At 48.3% G+C, this 21,406-nt stretch overlaps 2 protein-coding genes across 7 annotated transcripts; one reads left to right on the top strand and one right to left on the bottom strand.

Annotated features, from left to right (window-relative positions):
• The first annotated feature begins 1 nt into the window (after position 1).
• On the top strand, positions 2 to 8,550 carry LOC114582659 (urotensin-2 receptor-like). 2 transcript variants are annotated; one of them, XM_077917033.1, is made up of 2 exons: positions 2 to 1,554; positions 7,642 to 8,550. In XM_077917033.1, the coding sequence occupies exon 1, from the start codon at positions 534 to 536 to the stop codon at positions 1,542 to 1,544; it is 1,011 nt and encodes a 336-aa protein (XP_077773159.1). In that variant the 5' UTR covers positions 2 to 533; the 3' UTR covers positions 1,545 to 1,554; positions 7,642 to 8,550. The 2 variants fall into 2 exon arrangements, with proteins under 2 accessions (XP_077773159.1, XP_077773158.1); XM_077917032.1 differs by lacking the exon at positions 7,642 to 8,550 and adding an exon at positions 2,137 to 6,285.
• Positions 8,551 to 13,678: 5,128 nt separating this feature from the next.
• On the bottom strand, positions 13,679 to 21,003 carry LOC114582444 (uncharacterized). Of its 5 annotated transcripts, none has more exons than XM_077917029.1 (4): positions 20,823 to 21,003; positions 19,334 to 19,422; positions 18,305 to 18,405; positions 13,679 to 17,205 (listed from the first exon to the last, which is right to left on the bottom strand). In XM_077917029.1, exons 1-4 carry the CDS (start codon positions 20,973 to 20,975, stop codon positions 14,765 to 14,767), a joined length of 2,784 nt encoding a protein of 927 aa, XP_077773155.1. In that variant the 5' UTR covers positions 20,976 to 21,003; the 3' UTR covers positions 13,679 to 14,764. The 5 variants fall into 5 exon arrangements, with proteins under 5 accessions (XP_077773155.1, XP_028559307.2, XP_077773156.1 ...); XM_028703474.2 differs by lacking the exon at positions 20,823 to 21,003 and adding an exon at positions 20,676 to 20,812; XM_077917030.1 differs by lacking the exon at positions 20,823 to 21,003 and adding an exon at positions 20,253 to 20,647.
• Between the last annotated feature and the right edge of the window lie 403 nt (positions 21,004 to 21,406).

Here is a 21,406-nt window from a genome sequence, read left to right as displayed (position 1 = left end):
GTTCAGACAGGAGCCGAGAGCTGTGCTCCCCGTGTGGGGCCGGGTCAAGGTTCGACCCCAACATACCGACACTAGCAGGGTGCGAGGAATGCAGGAGAAGAGAATTCTTCGCAGCCCCAGACAGACACTCAGAGATACTCCTCACGCACTCTGGAGACCTCTTGCCACCGCTGAGCTTTGGACACACTGAGCGGAGGAACAAGGCGAGGAACAAAAAGCCCTTCATGTCCGGATGCGGAGCAGAGACCGTGTGCACCACACAGAAGAGAGGTCTTTGGGGAGCTGAACCCCCACAGAAAAACCTTTGCACTCTCAGATCAACTCCTCTCTCTTTCTCGGAGGATCAGAAGTAAGTGGAAGAAAAATAGGTAGACAAATGGACACAGAGACAGCCTGGAAGACAGACAGATGTGCAGCTAAAATAATAAGTAGGTAGGTCAGAAAAGAGCAAGGTTCTGCTGTCTCGCTTACTCTGAAGGCCCGGGCGGACGTTAAGAAGTTCTCCTGGACATCCTACCCTTGGTCCTCTCCCCATGGACCCACCAACAACCAACCTTTCGTTGTGGGTGCCCCTGGGCAATGGGACTGTGTCGGAGGGAGGTGAGTCAGCCGCAGCCCTGGGAGCTGTGCTGAGCCTGATGTGTGCCACCGGTGTGGCGGGAAACCTCTACGCCTTGGCCGTGGTGCGGGCATCACCCTCAGCTTCCTCGCTCCGCGTCCACTTGGTCAACCTGGCCTTGGCCGACCTGCTGTACCTGTCGACGGCCCCCTTCATTGTCCACAACGGGCTGGTGAAGGACTGGCTTTTCGGCGAGGCCGGCTGCCGGGTCCTCCTCAGCCTGGACCTCCTCACCATGCATGCCAGCATCTTCCTGCTCACCCTGATGAGCTGTGAGCGCTACGCTGCCGTGGCCCACCCCTTCCAGGCCGCAAGGCGTGCGCGACGCTGCCGACGACCTCTGGCCCTGGCCATCTGGCTCCTGTCCTTTGCCCTGGCCTTGCCCATGATGGTGATGATCCACCAGGAGGAGCGGGCGGTGGGGGACGGCGTGCCCGTCCGGCGTCTCTGCTCCCCAACCTGGAGTGAGGAGCAGTACAGGGTCTACCTGAGCGTCCTGTTCAGCACCAGCATCGTGGCTCCCGGCATCATCATCGGGTCCCTCTACTGGCGCTTGGCCAGGACTTATTGGGTGTCGCAGACACGCGGCGGGTTGGGCCGCTCTCCAAAGAACCGGGTCTTCCTCCTCATCCTCGTCATTGTCCTGGCCTTTTGGGCTTGCTATTTGCCCTTCTGGGTCTGGCAGCTCCTGCCTCTTTACTGCCAGCAGGCTGCCCGCCTCCCCGTCCACACAGAGATCTCCATCAACCACCTGGTGACTTGCTTGACTTATGGCAACAGCTGCATCAACCCCTTCCTCTACACCTTGCTGACACGCAACTACCGTGAGTACCTGCGCGCCCGCCAAAGGGGGTCGTCGCGCACTTCCCTGCGATGCTTCCAGAACAGAGAGAGGCCACAAGGAGAAGGCCAGGAGGTCATCTGAGCCGAGGCAGGTAAGGAATGAAAGGCACCTGAAAAACACAGGGAGCTTCCTTATTGCTGAGTCAGAATGTTGGTCCATCAAGCTCAGGGTTGTCTCCTAGGGATGGGAGAGGATTTTTATTCCATTAGCAGTGGTTGGAGTGTAGGACTAGGACCTGGGAGACAGACCAGGGTTCAAGTCCCCCCTCGGCCGACCTCCCAGGGTTGTTGTGTAGATAAGATGGGGAGGGGTTGAACCATGGAGAAAAGAAGTGGAAATGCAATAAACAAAGAAAAATAAAAGACATTTAAATATGGATCAATTAAATTTGCACTCTCCAAAACAATATGAGAACTGAAACTGAGCCATCCTTCAAATGCCACACTTATCTGAATTTTGCAATGGGTTTTCCCAACCAATGTTTGCAAAAAATAAAGCATATGTTATGGGAAAGTGTGCATTGATATATTAGTGAAAACAGCACACAATGATTCATTATATTAGGATAAATTCCAAGCAACAACATATCCATTAGTCAAAACAGCATAAAAATGTGTTTATTAGGAGTTCACTTTAAAATGCTGAAGAACCTTCATGATTTCTTTTTTAAAAGAAAATACACAAATTGCTGAAGAAATGTGGATAACCAAATTTACGACTGGGAAAAATGAAGAACTGACATAGACCAATATCCCTTATTGTCTACAATGGCTGGGAGAAGCTCATCTGGATTTTAGGCAGCAGGAATTCCCAGCCCTACCTGGAGATGCCAGGAATTGAACCGGGGATCTTCTGGCATGCAAAGCAGATGCCCAACCACTCAGCTACGAGCAAGGCCCAGATGAACGTTGATCATTGCCTTTATGTCTGAAGCCACGCTGCAGGGTGCAAAGCTTTGGAAACTCAGACTGCCGCGCGGCTTATTGAGAGTCATTATAGGGCCTTGTTTTCTTTTCAACAGAAACTTTGATCCCCAGCATGTGTTAAGAGTTGGGTCACTCCCCGAACAACTTCCTTACTAAGTGGATGGAATGGGGGGTTTGATGTTAAGTGCAACGTGGGCAGTTGGGAGGGTGTACCGAATTCTTGCTCTGCCCCTAAATCACCTCCTCAGTCATTTTTCTCCTGGTGGCCATCAGAAGACTCCCCTGCCCCTCTTCCAGAAGCAAAAATTACAGGAGAGAAGGAATTTTGGAGGCATGGAGGGTTCAGCCATACGCTTCCCCGAACCTTGGAGCTATTTGTAAAGCTGTGAGGCTTCTTGCTACTTTCAGAGCATATGAAGTTGAGGGCAACGGAGACAAAGCGTGATCCATGAGCAGCAGAGGGTTCATTTGTGCTGGGCATCCAGATCAGCGTGATTTCAGAAGACCCTGTTGGCATCATCCCTCGCTCTGGAACTTTGTCGTCCACAAAGTTTGGCTGGCCATCAAGGTGATGGCTTGGAGGAGATTGGGCTGCCTTCACATTTAGCTGCACCTTGAGAACTGCAGGTTCTGTTTAAAACGAACCAAGCTTCTAGCCCTCATCATTGGTCAACACGCCGAGTCATTTAGTAATTTGCAGAAATGGGAATTACCTAGCAAGGATTCTTCCCCCACCTCATCCCAAATCTGGAAGAGGTGGCAAATTGCAGGCGAACGTGGCTTTTACATCTCATGCAAGTTTCGTGGCAGAGCAACAACTAATAACCACACGATGCTTAGCCATCCTACGCTACTTTATCCTCAGGCCTCTGGGCAGATTAATGAGAAAAGAGAGCAGAGAAAAGAGGGGCAGCTATTAATTAAAAAGCAGAACACAACCTTAAAATATTTTTTTGGGCAAAAGCTTCCCCCTCCCAACTGTAAACTGGTACAGTTTACCTGGGAGTAAATCCCACCAATAGAAGTGGGACTTGTTTCTGAGAAAATGCAGACAGGACAGTTCTGTAAATTACTAACCTTTCTTCAGTAGCAAAATCAAACTGAACTGAGGGAAATGAAAATCTAAATCCATAACTTCATCTGAAGAAGTGTGCATGCACACGAAAGCTCATACCAAGAACTAACTTAGTTGGTCTTTAAGGTGCTACTGGAAGGCATTTTTTGACTATGGCAGACCAACACGGGTACCTAAAGGTAAAGGTAAAGGTACCCCTGCCCGTACGGGCCAGTCTTGACAGACTCTAGGGTTGTGCGCCCATCTCACTCAAGAGGCCGGGGGCCAGCGCTGTCCGGAGACACTTCTGAGTCACGTGGCCAGCGTGACATCGCTGCTCTGGCGAGCCAGAGCCGCACACGGAAACGCCGTTTACCTTCCCGCTAGTAAGCGGTCCCTATTTATCTACTTGCACCTGGGAGTGCTTTCGAACTGCTAGGTTGGCAGGCGCTGGGACCGAACAGCGGGAGCGCACCCCGCCGCGGGGATTCGAACCGCCGACCTTTCGATCGGCAAGCCCTAGGCGCTGAGGCTTTTACCCACAGCGCCACCCGCGTCCCCACACGGCTACCTATCTGTAACTAAATCCATAACGATTATATGAAGTCCTGAAACACCTTCTATTACAGTTTTTAAAAAGCAGTGTACAGGAATGGGTGAGAGGGTGCTATTTTTTCCACAGAATATGCTTGACTGAGAGCTTAAGAGATAGATCTCCTTTGAACTTAAAAGTATAAAGATATTTAGAATTAGGCAATATTAATAGACAGGTTTTTTTCTGAACTTGCACCATTGGAAAGAGAGATTATAATTTGATCAGCTATATATGCATTTTAAATATATTAGATTCCATGTCCTTAAACATTTTTTCAGTATTTTGGTTCAATTTGATATGGTTGTTATTTTTAAAGAATCTAATTTAACTGACACTAGCTTTTTGCTCTCTAGTATTTGGTTTTTTTAAAATTAAATGGATATATTACTATTGTAACCCTTGGACATTAACAGTGAAAACCTACAATGTTTCCTTAAGTCCTTCTGTATTTAATGGAGGTAACTCCCAGGGAAATGCAAAATACGGTTGTAGCCTAAATTATTAACAGCTGACTGGGATATAATTTTCATATATTTAGTTTAATGTCAGTATTTTAAGCATCACACTATTTTTTCTCTACATTAATCCACACGAGGCTCCTGTTTGCACCTCATGGGAGCAGTTTCTACCTTTGGCACTTGACACCGTGTAAACTTGCTAAGATGTATAATAACTGTTGGAGATGTGGAGAACCTGGAGGGAATACATTTCATATGTGGTGGACAAGCAGGGGGATTAACTAAAAAGAATTTTGAAAGTGAATATTCAAAAAAAAAACCAACCCTGAATAATTCTTATTAGGCATTACCGGTTTGGATATCCCCCCCCAAAAATCAAGGAAAATCTTTCTGTATGCAGGGTTATAAGGGTTATAATAGCTACACATTGGAAAAGCAGATATGTACCCACCAGATCTGATTGGATACAAAAACTAACAGAGTATGCGGAGTTAGACTACTTATCAGAAAGAATCAAAGATAAATCTAAACAGGAGTTTGTCTCAAATTGGAATTGTTTTAAGGAATACTTGAAGAGTAATTGCTGCTATCTGAAAACGGTAACGGCCTTTGAGTAGTTTCTTTGGATAACAAATTTAAAAGGAAAACTGATAGATAAGAAAATATTATAAATAAAAAGACAATGGACAAATATAGGAAATAGGTTTATTAGTACAAAATGGAAGAGACGGGAAGTCATTCATTTATGAGGAATATTATGGTTTTAAGATTACATTTTTGTGTGTGTGTGTGTGTACAGTAATACTTGTCGATCTATGATAATAATAATTACGAACATACTCTGAAAACAAGAATATGTATAATTGTAAGATGTAATGATGTAAAGATCTACTTGTGAGTATATAAGTAATAAAGGAAATAATAAAGGAAATAAATAATAATAATAAAGTAATAAAGGAAAAACTAAAAAGAAGAAAAAGAAAAAGAATAAAAAAGAATTAGGGAGCAGAGATTTGGTTCAGTTCAAATTTAAAGGTGAATCTAGCTAATTTGCATTTTTCAAAATAATAAGCAAAGCAAAACACAGCCATCCTTCAAAATTCGCATTCTCTGAATGATGCAATGCAGTTTTCCAGCCAAGTAATGTGTACCAAAATGCATATACTAAAGTATGCATAAAATGCATATATGTGAAAATAACATGAAAAAATGCATTATATTAGGGATGTTAATATAACTCTTAAGGGAAATATGCTTTTCAAAAATGTGCACATTAGGTCAAATTGCACACCAAAATGTGTACACTAAAAGAAATGCACACTAGAATTTTCATGAGGACTGAAAAAGAAAAAAGAAATTTGCAATCTGATGTAGAAATGTGAACTGAACTTCTCATATGGAAAAATGAGAAACTGAGAGAGAGAGAGAGAAATTGACACACAGTATTTACCCACCCTGACTTGGAACAGAGAAGATGAATTGCCCTTTTTTAACTTTTTCTTTTTAAAAAGTATTGGTCATTGCAACAGACAGGACTGGATCAGCTCTTAGAACCCAGCCAGTCTTCTTCTCTATCACAAATCATGTGCAGAATAAAATAACCTCACTTCCAGAGTCAGCTTAATATCATTTGTTGTCCCAAGAAGTTGTTGTTGTTGATGATGGTGATGATGATGATATTGATGATGACGATGATGTTGTTGTTGTTACCACCTGCCCTGTGCCAGACGTTATCTTTTTTTATTATTATTAAATTTTTTATTAAATTTTCCAACATACATTTATAGTATCCAATCTAAATTCATCACATGTTTTCTCTTTTAGACTTCCTTCAACCTCTCTGACAATCATCCATTATTCAAATTTTTAAATACGCATTTCCTAATTTTATATTGCATTTTATAAAACTTCACACACTTAGTTTTCATCAATACAATAGTCCTCTATCATTTACAGAACTTCTTGAAATCCCACTAGCGTTATTTGCTCATCACACATTTCAGATAGTCTGAAAATTTTCCCCAGTCTTCAATGAACCTTTGATCTCGTATATATCTGATCTTTCCTGTTAGTTTGTCCAGTTCAGCATACGCCATCAGTTTCATTCTCCATTCTTCGAGTGTCGGCAGTTGTTCCTGTTTCCATTTTTGGGCCAATAATATTCTCGCTGGTGTTACTGCATATTGGAAAAGTTTACAGTCCATTCTATTTATTTCATTTCCTACTATTCCTGGAAGAAAAGCCTCTGGTTTCTTAACAAACGTATATTTCAACATCTTTTTCATCTCATTGTATATCATTTCCCAGAAGCCCTTCACCTTCTTACAGTCCCACCACATATGATAAAATGTCCCTTCTTTTTATTTACATTTCCAACACTTACTACATGTTTTATACATTTTTTGCCAGTTTCACGGGTGTGATGTACCATCTATAAATCATTTTCATAACATTTTCCTTTAACGCAGTACATGCCGTAAATTTTATATTTTCATTCCACAGTTTTATCCAATCGTTAAACTGTATATTATAACCCAAATCTCTGGCCCAGTGTATCATGACTGATTTAACTTCCTCATCTTTTGTATACCATTCTAGCAAAATTTTATACATCTTGGACAAAATTTTATTTTCATTGTTTATTATGTCTATGTGAAATTTCAATTCTTTTTCCTCATAACCTCTTTCTTTTAAGTCCTTTTTAAACATTTCGTTAACCTGATAATAATGCAACCAATCATACACATACTCTTTCACTTCTTCATAGGGTTTCATTTTCCATTTTCCTCCTTCCTTTATAATCAATTCTTTATATGTAATCCAGTTCCCCCTCATAGGCTCTGTGGTTTATCCCACAGCTCCACCCGCATCCCACACAGTGATTATTAGCATATGCAAATTTCATGTAAATCACTTTCCTCTTCCTGTCTTTGTATGTGTGATGAATTGGCTGGTTTTTTTGGGAGTTGCGCTGAGTGTCCACCCTCCCTCTGCCGCCAACCATGGAAAAATCAGACAGCAAGAGTTCCATTTCTGTTTACAGCTCAGCCAGCTGGACCACAGGTTCCCTATCCCTGACTTTAAGATTACAGGGACATCAAAGGCTTCCTGGCCTTCTTCTGCTTTCTTGTTCTTTCCCCCACAGGTCTCCAGACTGTTAATCCATTGCAGAAACAGCGTGGACTTCGGAAGAGAAACTGCACATAGGAAAGCCCTTCACAATCCCAGGGCTGCATCTCAAGAGTCACAAGCGAGGGTTGACGGGTTGTTGCTGTTTATGCATTGGGTCTCTGTTAGCTGTACGGCAGGTGGAAAACCAACAGGTGTACGTTTCTTGAGAAGTGTGAATACCCTGCCCTTGCAAGGCCTCAGCTCTGCAGGTTCTTCCTGTCTGTTGCAAAGGCGCATTTGTGTCTCCTGCCTCTATTCACATCGAGACAAACTTTTTACATGCTCAGAGGCATGTTTCCCTAAAGAATGAATTACAGTGGTACCTCGGGTTACAGACGCTTCAGCTTACAGGCGCTTCAGGTTACAGACTCCACTAACCCAGAAATAGTACCTCGGGTTAAGAACTTTGCTTCAGGATGAGAACAGAAATCGTGCGGCGGCGGCAGGAGGCCCCATTAGCTAAAGTGGTACCTCAGGTTAAGAACAGTTTCAGATTAAGAACGGACCTCCAGAACAAATTAAGTTCTTAACCCGAGGTACCACTGTAATAACAAATGAAGAGAAGTGTTTCTTGCTGTTCTTTCCCATTTTTGTCTTCGGGTTTTTTTTTTATTATAAAAATCTTGCTTGTATATTTATGCACAGAATCATCCAATTTGTACATTTATTTGTATATGCCCCTGTATATTCCTTGGTTATTCTTTGCAGTTAGCAGCTGTGCTATGCTCCAGTGTGCTGAAAATGGGTCCTGTTTCATTCCTCCTCTGACTTGCACCTCACAGCCTCATTTGTCTGCTTGTGAACAGGGGGAACAATAGCATAGAATCATTGTGGAGTTGGAAGGGACCCTCAGGGTCATCTAGTCCAACCCCCTGCAATGCAGGAATCTTTTACCCAACACAGGGCTCGAACCCATGACCTTGAGATTCAGTCTCGTGCTTTACTGACTGAACTATCCCAGGCTGGGATGCTTTTACATTTAAACATACCATCATGCAACTTAATAAAAATAAATAAATTGTGCTGACAGTGCAGTCCACAAAAAAAGACACTAAGAACAAATGTTTGAAAACAGCATCTGTGAGCTAGAGGAAGTGAAGGAAGGAGGGCAGAAGAGATGGAATCTGTCCCTGTGGGTTGTTCCTTGGCAAGATGGAGGAGATGGCAAATTCACAGTGCTAGAAGAAATGGCATATTTAAGCTCCCTTCATTCCACCTGTTATTCAGGGAAAGGCTTGCGTTCTGCTTCATCACTAACAAAGCATCCGAAACAGTCACATTTTCAGTCCATTTAAATAAAAAAACACCACATACACAAACTTCTCTCTCTCTCTCTCTCTCTCTCTCTCTCTCTCTCTCTCTCTCTCTCACACACACACACACACACACACACACACACACACCACACTGGATGTTGCTGCATCCCTAAGGTCTTGGTCACAAGCTGCTCTTATGTGACTGTTTTGCTTTTCCTTGCCTGCACAACAGATCCACATTCCGCCATGCCAGATGTTAATGTTTTGGTGCCATTTTCCCACAAGGAAAAGGGGTGAAACAGAAAATGGTGTTGTAACTGATGCTATACTAAAGGGGGGGAGAGAAAACAGGGCTGGAGAAGAATTGGACAGTCTGTAGATGGCTGGCCAGATCGCTTCCTGTGATTTCATGTTGCAGCTTCCTGGTTTTGAACTCCCACCTCCACCCCACCCCCCACTTTGCAGACTGGCGTTCATCTTCTGCGGACACAATTTTTGCGTTGCAACAAAGCTGTCAGTCTTTAAGGTTCCACCAGACTCTTTCATCTTCTTTGCTCCTGGGGTTGGTTGGGAATCCTTTTGGAACAAAATCCCATTAAAATAATCTTCTTCATCATCTTGGCATTTTCCATAGTACAGAAGGGTGTTTTGACTTTCATTTCCCGTCAGCATAAAATAAAATACTTGGAGACTTCATTTGCTTTTACCTAGCAGAAACCACAACATTTCCCTGCCATGGGATGATTTCCAAGTCAAAGTTGTTGCCCCCCCCCCCAAACCTTTGAAGCTGTAGAATTTCCACCCACCCATCTATAACAGCTGCAGGAAAGAGACGTATGTTACAGCAAGTAGGAGAATTATGACTCAGAGTCAGGTTTTCGGGTTTGAATTTTAAAGGGTCAGTGAAATGTGGGGCCCTAGAACTGCAGGCCATTTTTATGTTACCCAAACCCTATTTAAAAGTCAATTTCATTTTAGATAGATTGTGGGGGGTGGAGGTCAAACGACCTTCCTTTCTTTGTATTCATCAAAACTGTGGTTTACCAAAAACATATAACAAAACATAAAAGAAGTTTAAAACACATATTGATCAAAAGCAACATGGAACTTCTACTTGTCTAAATAGGCTTGCCTAAACGAAAATGTTTTAAGCCTAGGGCTGCCATATGTCCGGATTTTCCAAGACATTAACAGGATTTCAAAGAAGGAATTGGATGTCTGGGGGGAAATTCCGGAAGGCAGAATCTTAGGCAAATCACATTTTTGTAAACAACATTTGGGGTGTCCTGGTTTTTGAAATATTTAAGCAGGCACTGGGAAGAGTGGAACGAGCATTATGCAGCATGTGTAACAATGCCAGTTGTGGAGGTTGAAGCAATTCAGTGGGCATATATGGGGTTAGGTGATCCTGGTCCCAAGCTGTTAAGGGCTTTATATACAACCAGTGCAGATCTCTGAGCAGAGGCGTTCTATGCAGGCATGTGCAATCTCACTACCTGCCGGCGATGGTGCTACAGCATTCTCCACTAAGTGCAGCTTAGAATCATAGAATTGGAAGGGACCTCCAAGGGTCATCTAGTCCAACCCCCTGAAATGCTGGAATCTCGACTAAAGGGTCCGTGACAGATGGCCATCCAAACTCTGCTTAAAAACAGGATCGAGTGCAAGGGAAGCCCCACACAGAGTGCATTGTAGTAACCCAATCACCTGAATTGCTTATCATCATGTTATCTACATACATAAAAGTTTCACATGACAACTAAACAGGCCCACACACGCTAACATCTGCCTGTCACACAAGACTGGATCCATGGGCCCACCTTCAGAGCACACTTCCCACATACCCCAGTCTGAAGTAAAGGTAAAGGGACCCCTGACCATTAGGTCCAGTCGTGGCCGACTCTGGGGTTGCAGTGCTCATCTCGCTTTATTGGCCGAGGGAGCTGGCGTACAGCTTCCGGGTCATGTGGCCAGCATGACTAAGCCACTTCTGGTGAACCAGAGCAGTGCACGGAAACACAGTTTCCCTTCCCGACGGAGCGGTACCTATTTATCTACTTGCACTTTGACATGCTTTCAAACTGCTAGCTTGGCAGGAGCAGGGACTGAGCAACGGTAGCTCACCCCGTCATGGGGATTCGAACCGCCGACCTTCTGATCGGCAAGTCCTAGGCTCTTTGGTTTAACCCACAGCACCACCGGCGTCCCCTGCAGTCTGCAGTGCTCCCCCCCAAAAACACTATCCTTGTCCATCATTTCCCCATAGACAGAGGTACTCTGCCTTAAACACCTTTATAGCAGCCATAAATCCAACAGGTGCAGATGCCCTGCTGAAGAAATAGTGATTAGATGGAGAATCAGTTCTGACATTGAGAACAGTTGCCCTCTGGTGGGCAAGGTGAGTTATAGCAGCAACAGAGCTGGCCTTCCTTTGCTGCTTGCGTCCCCCAGAACAGCTGCTGCATTAATTATTAGACAGCGCCATATCCACACTATTTGTTGCATTTTAAACGTGTGTTTTTTTAAAAAGCAACCCAAAAAACTTTTGAGTTAAGTGCTTGCTCACTTTACTGAATATGCATTCATGTACCTGTTGAAGACGTAACAATCCCAACCATGACTACTGCTGGCTCTGCTGCATTACTTACTCCACATTTGAAGGATGCCCATCTCTCCTGTGGCTGGACTGCACTTCTCCAGTTTGGGAGGAGCCCACCAGCTGAGATCCGATGATGTCTGACAGTGTAGAGCAGAATCTTAACTGTTACATCCCTGGCAAGCTGTTGTTAGGTCTGTGGTTCAAACCTGCTTACAACCCAATCTGTTTTCACTAAAAACAACATACCCTTATAATCAGGCAATTACACATGTTGCAATTACACAACAGCAGAAAAAAGGTGCAGAATGAGATCGGCCACAGCATTCAGCTCCCTTCCTTTTCATTCCACCCACCCACCCAACAACCAAGTTTCTTGTGTTTCCAAAGATACATTTAATCTTGTGGGTGGTGAATCTCAGCAGCGCAAACAGTTGCTGCATAAGATTTATAGCAGCCAGGGCAGGGGGGGGCGGGGGCGGATTTCAGTGCTCCTCCTTGCCCTGCCCCGTTCCAAGCATCACCAGCAAAACAAATGAAGCAAAAAACAAAGATAAACCATGCACATTTGCATAATTTTATTCAGGTTGCAGAATCCACCTTTTTGTCATTGCGGAATTTTCGTCACCTTGGAGCAGAATTATTATCGTTTCTTTTTAAATCACCACAGAAGGGCACCCGGATATGACTATGCCTTTTGTAATCATGGAAGACCATGTGAATACAAGCCAAGTAGCACCCAGCCATTAACTGAAGCATAAAACGGGAGAAGACCCTTTGCTCAGGGGTTGAGCAGAGGCTTCAGCAGATGAACGGTCCCTGGTATCTCCAGCTTTGAAAATGGACCTAAGGAAGCCGGGCTGGGAAAGGACCATACAGAGCAGCCACTGCCATTTCCTGTTGGTAGATGATACTGGCTTTCTAGATGGATCAGTGGTCTGACTTGAGTTTGTCTACAAACACAGAATGCTATTTTGTGCCTTAGCACAGACCAGAGGTGGAGAACCTGTTGCCTTCCAGATGATGCTGTACTCCAGTTCCCATCAGCCCCAGCCAGCATGGCCAATGGCTACAATGATGGGAACTGTAGTCTCACAAAATCTGGAAGGCCACAGGCTCCCTACTTCTGCCACAGCCTGGCCCTTTGGCACCCATACAAGACACTACCTCCTAGTCACACATGCACACTGGGCACCCACAACCTAGCATGGAACCTAGCACACCTGCATTGAACACTGCGGGGCTCATTTCTGAATAAACACGTGAATTGTGATGGGGCGTCACCGATATCCTCTCTCTCCTGTCTTTTACGATAGGTATATCCCTATGACAAATATTAGCATTTCCATCTAACTTCATTTCTAAGAAACTTTCCACCCTGTTAATAAAAAATAAATGAATCTCGGGGGGGGGGTTCATTTGGGCTTTTTCATTTGGGGGGGAGTCTTTAAAAGGGAGTTCCACTTGTGGGAAAGATTCCTTTTGACTAACGCCCATTAGTTTTTAATAAGGGGCGTGGAAGCAGATACCCAGCACAATACATTCCTTTATATATATATTTTTTCCCAAAGAACACTTTTAAAACTCTCGTCCAGGAAGAATTTTCTTTCCCTACCCCATCTCCAATATCCTGACCCAGACAAGTCCCTCCCCAAACAGCAGTTTCTTTTAAAGGCAATAAAGAAAATATGCCACGTATCAGCCTCATTCATTTCCTCCATAACCCCCTGTTCAAGATGTGAGTCAAATGCAGTAGTTCCATTCAGCCTGAGAGGAACAGAAAGTAAAGGAACTAAGAGGTGACGACGTTTTGCCCCTTTGTGGGAAGAGATTTGCTTTTCCTGTTTGTTTAAACATCATGCAAACTAGCTATATTTACACTTTCCTTCCTTCCTTTCACTCGTTGCCCTTAATGGTTTAGACCGGGAATGGGGAACTTGCGGCCCTCAGTATGTTGCTGGACTACAACTCCCATCATCCCTGACAGCTATGTCCCCCGGGGCTGTGGGGAGCTGGACTCCAGCAACATCTGGAAGGCCACAGGTTCCCCATTGCTGGCACGGATCTTGCTTCCTCAGTTGGACCGGCGGCTCACACAAAATGGCCGCCAGATGTCATTTAACGACTGATCCCTCTTCAGTTCTGTAGCTCTTTGGACAGAAAGGCCAGGCCGTCCTCTTCCAAAAAAGCTTCCATGAGGGCAGAAATGCTCCCACTCGCCCAGAGACCTGGGCCACAAAGCTGTTTTTAGTAACTTTGAGGGGGGAAACAGCCCAAACCATCTCACAGGACAATAGGGAAGATAAAAGGGCGGTAACTAACGCCCAAAAGACCTGCCCTGAGTTTCTTGGAGGGACAGCAGAATAAATGTAACAGAAAAATAAACAAACTTTCTCAAACGTTTTCCCAATTTTACAAAAGATAGTTTTGACTATCACTGTCCCCGCCCCCCTCAACAAGCTCATGTTGTCCAAGAACAGAAGACCATGGTACATTTGACAGGCTCCTACTGGGAACAAAGTAAGGCCTAAAGCCCTGAGTTCAAGTTCAGAGGACAATGGCCAGCTTCAATGTCTGTCACTTCTCTGTTGGGGTCTCCTTAACATCCAGGAAACAAACTGGCTCAAGGATGAAGTTGAGAACTTGCTGGTTAGAATTTCAGGCTTTGAAATGGGAGTCTCACACAGGCTAAATATAAAGTTTCAGGTGTTACATAATTCATTCAGGGACTGAATTCAGATCGCTGAAATTTAAAGATAAGAATCAGAAGTCTGAAATTAGAAATTAGAAAATTAACCAGGGCATGACGACAAAGATTAGTGATGCTCAGAGAACGAGACAAGAATCTACGAGGTTTGCTCCCTTGGGAAAAATCCCAGAAACAGCATGAAGACCATTTTAGATTTTAGAGAAGGGGACGGAAATTGAAGCTGCGGGGCCATCAGTTTGAAAAGGATGATTCTGTCAGCACCATTAGAGGTTCAAAATCCGTTTCCTGTTTGCATGAAGGCCAGGCCTCAGAGTCAGGATGCAGAATGCTATACTCAGGGTCAGATTGAAGGGGCAAAGTTTAAGACGAAAGGTCAGGATCAGGTCAGCCCAAGTCCACTGGTCTGTATTCTTAGAAAGGGATCTCCTGTTTAGATGTAGGAAACAGAGACCAAGGAAGGAAGGTCCGTTGGTGCTCGGAGAAGGCCAGATATGGGGGAAGGACTGCTTTCCCCCCTCTCCCCTTCCTCACAGGGTCAGGGAGCAAGGTGAGTACGCTGGTGTTTGGAGAAAGCAGAACTCCACCGGAACGACTTCCCACAGGCGCCGCAGACATACGGGCGGGTGCCGGCATGCTGGTGTTGGTGCTCAGCCAGGTTGCCGCGCTGCCGGAAGCTCTTGCCGCAGACGGGGCAGCGGTACGGCCTCTCAGCTGTATGAACTCGCCGGTGCTTGACCAGGTGTGAGTTCTGGGTGAAGGACTTGCCGCAGGAGGCGCAGGCGTAGGGCCTCTCGCCGGTGTGCGTCCGCTGGTGCTGGATGAGATTGGAGCTCTGCCGGAAGCCCTTGCCGCACTCGGTGCACCGGAAAGGGCGGGCGCCCGTGTGCGTGGCCTGGTGCTTGGCTAGGTAGGAGCCCAGGGCGAAAGCCTTGCCGCAGATCGCGCAGCAGTGCGCCTTGCCCGGGGCGTGCGTGCGACGGTGCTCCGCCAAGTTGGAGCTTTGGCTAAAGATTTTGCCGCAGTCGGGGCACTTGAACGGCTTCTCGCCGGTGTGCGTCACCTGGTGGCGCAGGAGCTTCGAGCTCTGAGCAAATCCCTTGCCGCAATCGGGGCATTTGTAGGGACGCTCCACCGGGTGGCAGCTGCGGCAGTGCTCAGTGAGTCGGCAGCGCCACACGAAGGTCTCGCCGCACTGAGGACACCGGGCCGGAGGGTCGCGTTGGTGCTGCCGCAGCCCCGAAAGCAACACAAAGCCCTTGCCGCACGCCGGGCACCGGAATGGCCTCTCCTCGCCCAAGTGGCGCCGCTGGTGCCTCCCCAGCTTGCCGCTGTCTGGAAAACGTTCACCGCATGTCGGACAGCGGTAGGCATCGTCGTCTGACATGTGGGTGCGCTCGTGCGCCGCCAGCGTGGCAAATAGCGCAAAGGACTTGCCGCACACGGCGCAGGAGTACAGCTTGTCTAAGGCGGCCTCTGTCGTGTGGCTGAGCTGGTGAATCGCAAGCTCCGAGTCACTAGGAAACGTTTCGCCACATTGGTGGCAGGAGTGGGATCTTCCACCCGCCCCATGGCTCACTTTATGCGCCAGGAGATCACTGCTGTCCGGGAAGCAAGTGCTGCAGATGGTACATTTATAAGGCTTCTCTTCTGCCTCCTCATCTCCTTTGCCAGCATGACTCACTTGGTGAAGGGCCAACTCATCACGATCAAGGAAGGTTTTCCCACACTGGGGGCAGGGAAACGATTCCACATCCAGGTGGGTTGTCTGGTGTGCAGCCAAAGCAGTGGCCTCGGCAAAGTGGGCCCCACACTCTGGACACTCAAAGGGATTCTGCTTCCCATTGTGGGTGCTGTGGGGCTCCTCCACATCAGAGCTATCGGGGAAGTTCTCTCCTCCTTGGTGGCAGAAGTGGGATAACTCTCCAAGGTGTAGTCTCTGATGTATCTGGAGGGCAGAGTTTTCAGAGAAGCAAGCGTAACAGTCAGAGCATTTGTATGGCTTCTCTTCCACACTGTGACTTGCCTCGTGGGCGTCTAGTTCTGACTGGTCAGGGAAGGTTTCTCCACACTGATGGCAGCAGTGCGCAACTTCACTCAGATGGATCCTTTGATGCTGAGTCAGCTCAGAACTCTGCCTGAAGCCTTCCCCACACTCAGAGCACATAAAGGTTTTCTCTTCCTCCTCCTCCTCCTCTCCACAGTCATTTTGCTGCCCACCTGCATCTGAGCCCTCAAGCGAAGCATATTCATTTTGCTGCCTGCCCTGATCTGCGGCTGGCAGCGGAGTAGGGCAGGGCACTTCTGCAGCGGCATTCCCCCAGCCACTGCCGTTGGCGCGATGGTTGCGCACGTGCTTGGCCAGGTCAGAGCTGACGCCAAAGCAGCGGCCGCACTCCCTGCACAGGTAGGGCTTTTCGCCGGTGTGGGTCCGCCGGTGTGTGACGAGGGTGGACTTGCGCCCGAACCGCTTCCCGCAGTCGGGGCAGGCATGGGGGCGCTCGCCCGAGTGCGTGCGCAAGTGGTGCGCCAGGGTGGAGCTCTGCGAGAAACGGGCCCCGCACTGGTGGCACCGGAAAGGCTTCTCCCCCGTGTGCACCCGCTGGTGCTCCGCGAGCGTAGAGCCCCGGGCAAAGCGCTTCCCACACTCGCCACAGGCGTGGGGGCGGCGCCCGCCGTGCGCCTTGAGGTGCTCTGCCAGCGAGGAGCTCCAGCTGAAGCCGCGGCCGCATTCGGGGCACCGGAACGGGCGCTCCCCGGTGTGGATCCTCTGGTGCTTCACCAGGTTTGAGCTCTGGGCAAAGCCCTTGCCACACTCTGAGCAGCGGAACGGCCGAGGGTCTGTGGCGACGGAGGCCTCCGCGTCCTTCTCTCCTGACGCTGCTTGGCCCCAGTCCCAGCTCTCCAGGCAAGTCGAGGCCCCTTGCTCCTCAGCACCCTCCACCATTTCCTCCTCTTCCTCACTTGGTGTGTCAGAACCTGGTGGGAGAAAGGAAGATCGTGAAGAAGTGCTGTGCTGGATCAGGCCTATTGTCACAGGAGTGTGTAGGCAAGTGAGGCTACAGGGAACCAGGCAAAGGGGGCTTCTCAGTAGTGGCGCCCTCCCTGTGGAACGCCCTCCCTTCAGGTGTCAAGGAACTAAATCTGATTTTTAGAAGACACCTGAAGGCAGCCCTGTTTAGGGAAGTTTTTAATGTATGCTGTTTTATTGTGTTTTTAATACTCTGTTGGGAGCCACCTAGAGTGGCTGGGGAAACCCAGTCAGATGGACGGGGTATAAATAAATTGTTGTTGTTGTTGTTGTTGTTGTGCGAAGTATAAACAAATTGTTGTTGTTGTTACACAGTTCAAAGTTGGAGTTAATTCTTTATTAGCAAAAACACGACCCTCGCAGACTTGGCTGAGTGTCAGGTCTAATGGGGACAGCCAGTGGCGGAGGAAGAGGAGTGCGGGGGGGAGCGCACCGCCCCCAGCAGTGCGATCCCGGTGGGGTGCCATCGCAGCTGCCCCCCTGCCCACGCTGGGTGCCACGCCCCCACAAGCAGCATGCCACGCCCCCAGAACGTGTGCCAGCCCTGCACCCGCCTGCTCTCTGCCCCCCCCCCCGGTGCTGGAGCCACCGGGGACAGCAGCTCATCTCCCACCCTGTGGGAGGGGTTTTGTCTCCATGGAGCAGTTGCTGAGACTGAAGATCCCTGCCTCCCCGTAGCTTCCTAGGTCCCCTCCTCACCAGGTCTTTCTAGCAATCAGAAACTGTGCCTGCATGCAGCCAACCTCTCCTCCGCCCTTTTCATGCCTCGTCTGGTTCTGGGAGACCAGCGGACAGCTGCATATTCCTGCACTGCAGGGGGTTTTGAACTAGGCAATCCTCAGGGTTCCTTCCAACTCTACAGCTTTATGATGCTATGAAAATCAAGCATATAACAAAATCATCGCAGGCCTAAGACCAACCAGCCCAAAGTCACCCCTGTGAGCGTCCTGGCCATGTGGGGATGTAGAGCTTGGTTTCCCCAAAGTCCAAAGTTCTAACCGCTAGACTGCATTGTCCCCTCCGTGCAAGCAAGCCATTGCTCCTTACCTGCGTTGACCACTGTCAGCTCCTGCCTCTCTCCCGGCTCTGGCAGCTGCATCTCCTCCCCGTGCTCCATCCAGGGGAAATGTGGTTTGACGACTGCGAACCTAAAGGACAAGCCATTTAGACGGGGCAACCTTACAGAACCTTCCTCACACAAATCTCACATGCCCATTAAAAATAAATAAAAATCCAAGGGTTGGGGTGACCCAAAAGTCCTTTAGGTTTTTTCACAAACTGGATGTTCACACTGAAATATGGGTTCCCTGAGCCTGTGAATCAAATACCTACATTGACCAGAAGAACACTGGTAATTTTCTCCTAAGTGACTCTCCTTTCTGTATTGCACAAATGATGCCTAGATCAACCACCCCAAACACTGCAATGGGCAGGCGAGGCCTTAGTGGTGGTGTCGCCACAGGGCCCTGCCTAGTTGATGGTGGCCCATGACAGAGCCTTTTCAGTGGTGGCCCCATGTTTGTGGGATGAGGGGAGGTGCCCAGGGAATTGGGAGAGGCCAATCTTCCTGGAGATTCCTCTTCTCTTGTCTGGAGAAGACACTGATGCTGGGAAAGATGGAGGGCACAAGGAGAAGGGGGCAACAGAGGACGAGATGGTTGGATAGTGTTTTCGAGGTTACCAGCATGAGTGTGACCAAACTGCGGGAGGTAGTGGAGGACAGAGGTGCCTGGCGTGCTCTGGTCCATGGGGTCACGAAGAGTCGGACACGACTAAACGACTAAACAACAACAACAACAATCTTCCTTGGGCATGCAGTTCTACAACCACCTCCACCTGCCAAGACCAGAGTTCTTGCAAAAGTGCCACATCAAAGTCTCAAGTGTCACATGGACATCAGAGCATATGCAACCCCAGGACTGTTAAGTGTCACACAGCCTGGTCTTGCACATGTTTCCCCAGAAGAAAGACCCAGCTGAATTCACTCACGCCCAGGTAAATGGGCATAGAATTGAGCAGCCCTCATTGGGTTTATAAAGGTAAGGAAAGGAAAAGGAGAAAGAAAGCGGATGGTACTTTGGGACGCCGGGATCGTCCTCCTCCAGAGGAAAGGGTCCATTGTTTTCAGCATCCCCTGGGAAGCCTGGGTAGGGTACCGATTCCATCTGCATGGGAGAGAAGAGAGTGTCAGTAGATGGGGACAAAGCGGGGTGAGGCTCCCACATTGTAAGCTCTGGCCTGGATAAAGATTTTGCCAGATAAGGTAGTAAAGGGGTCCTCCTGTGCAGGTCTGGTGCTATTGGGCTGTAGAAGCAGCATCCCTCTCTGACACCTACAGACACAGGGGTGAGAGAGGGAAGGGCAAGCCAGCAGGCAGGCATTTCGCACCCACACCATAACTTTAAAGCAGCCTTATACCACTGTTAAGAGTCACGGCTTCTCCCACAAAGAATCCTGGGAATTGTAGCTTGGCATAAAGGCGAATCAGAGCTCACCCTTCAGGGCTGTTGTGAGAATGACGCATGTATGCAGAGGGTAAGATAAAACAATGTAAATCACACCTACAAAAAACAAGTCTCCAAGTCAGACTCTTTGTCATACCAACGCCACTCGTGCACCATACCTTTAAACGACTCTTGTATCACTCTTTTTTGGGCTCCCACACCCCCCCAAAAAAGAATAATAGGAACTGTGGTTTGTCAAGGCTGCTGGCCTCGCAGAACTACATGCCCCAGCACCCTGACAAACTACAGTTCCCAGGATTCTCCAGGACTGTTAAGATGGCATTGGCGTGTTCTGATTGTATGGCGTAACCCCGGGGGAAATCTTGTGGCGGAACCGAAGCTGGGAAGGAAAACTGAGCTCGCTTAGGTTTACGGTGCCACGCGCATGCCCCAGGGACACGCGCATCCCGCAGGTCCGCTCGGGGCCTAAAGGGAGAGGCCCTCTCTCTGCAAAGGATCGCGCTTGGGAAGGATCGGGGCCATATCCTTACGCCTTCCTCTTCGCATCTCGGAACCGCAGGTCCTTCCCTACAGAAATCTCGAGGTCTCCGTCGCCTCCTTGTACCTCCCAAATTCTTGCTTTTAGCTGGGCTCCCTCATCTCCGCATGCCGGGGCAGAGGGAGCGCGCTCTCCATAAACCCGACATCACGCAGCCCCGGCCAGAGCGCACAAGCGCAGCAGCTTCGGGGCGCGCCTTCCGCGAGGACCCCCTTTCCCGATCCCCGGGCCTGGAGACCTGAGCCTCGTTGCCAACCCCCCTCCTTTGCCAGGATCTTTGTCCCTTCTCCCGCCCCCGGGGCAGCGTACGGCCTGGCCTTCTCCAAGGTCCCTTGGTATTGTGCGCAGCCGGGTGCCTTCCGGCGAAGGCTCCCCCTTTCCTCCCCAGCCCCTCACCCGCGCTGCCACCCCTTACCGTCTCCATAGCCCCCCTGCACGGCTCGCAGCACGCGAGGGGTTAAGCCCGGCAGACAATGCACCACCGCCAGGCCCAGCTCCGCCTCCTCCAGCCCGCCTGGCCCTCCCGCTTGGCTCCGCTCCCCCCTTCCCTTCTCCGGCGCACCAGGAGCACGAGCAGCCAGTGGAGACCGGAGATCTCGTGCGCGTGCCGCCTTCCGACCTCCCCCCACATCTCCCCCCAGGCAGGGACGAGAGCTGATGGAGGGGGGGGGGCGGTTGTCAGGGCTGGAATCACACTCGCCGCCCCAAACCCCATGGCAAAAGCCGAAGGGCTCCGTGGATGAGTCGTGGCGCGCGTTATAGTAAAATGACCTTGGGTAATTCATTTCTTCACCCACGCGTTGTCAGCCAGCCAGCCTGGCTGGATCAGATTATGTCTGTAGGGCAGAAATATTGTTTCATTTGTCCCACAAGAATAGAGGACAACGGGGGAAGACCTACTTGGCATTCCCCAGTGGGGAAAGGGTTAGAAAATAAATTACCCCAAAGACATTGTGTATTAGGAAAGGAGTGTCAATTGCTTAATAGGCGCCACCCCAAATATGCTTTCAGTGACAGGAAGGACATAGTGCCCCCAGAGCATGTCAAGTCAAGGCGAAATTGTCTTTGAACACGTGCAGAGACCCCAAACAATCTTTTAAAAATTTTATTCCGGAATTTACTGCCACACCATGTTCCGGAGGGCAT

The sequence above is a fragment of the Podarcis muralis genome, chromosome 13, assembly GCF_964188315.1.
Source record: "Podarcis muralis chromosome 13, rPodMur119.hap1.1, whole genome shotgun sequence".
NCBI lineage: Eukaryota > Metazoa > Chordata > Lepidosauria > Squamata > Lacertidae > Podarcis > Podarcis muralis.
Note: the sequence above shows the minus strand (reverse complement) of the source record. Positions and strands in the feature narration are given on the sequence as shown.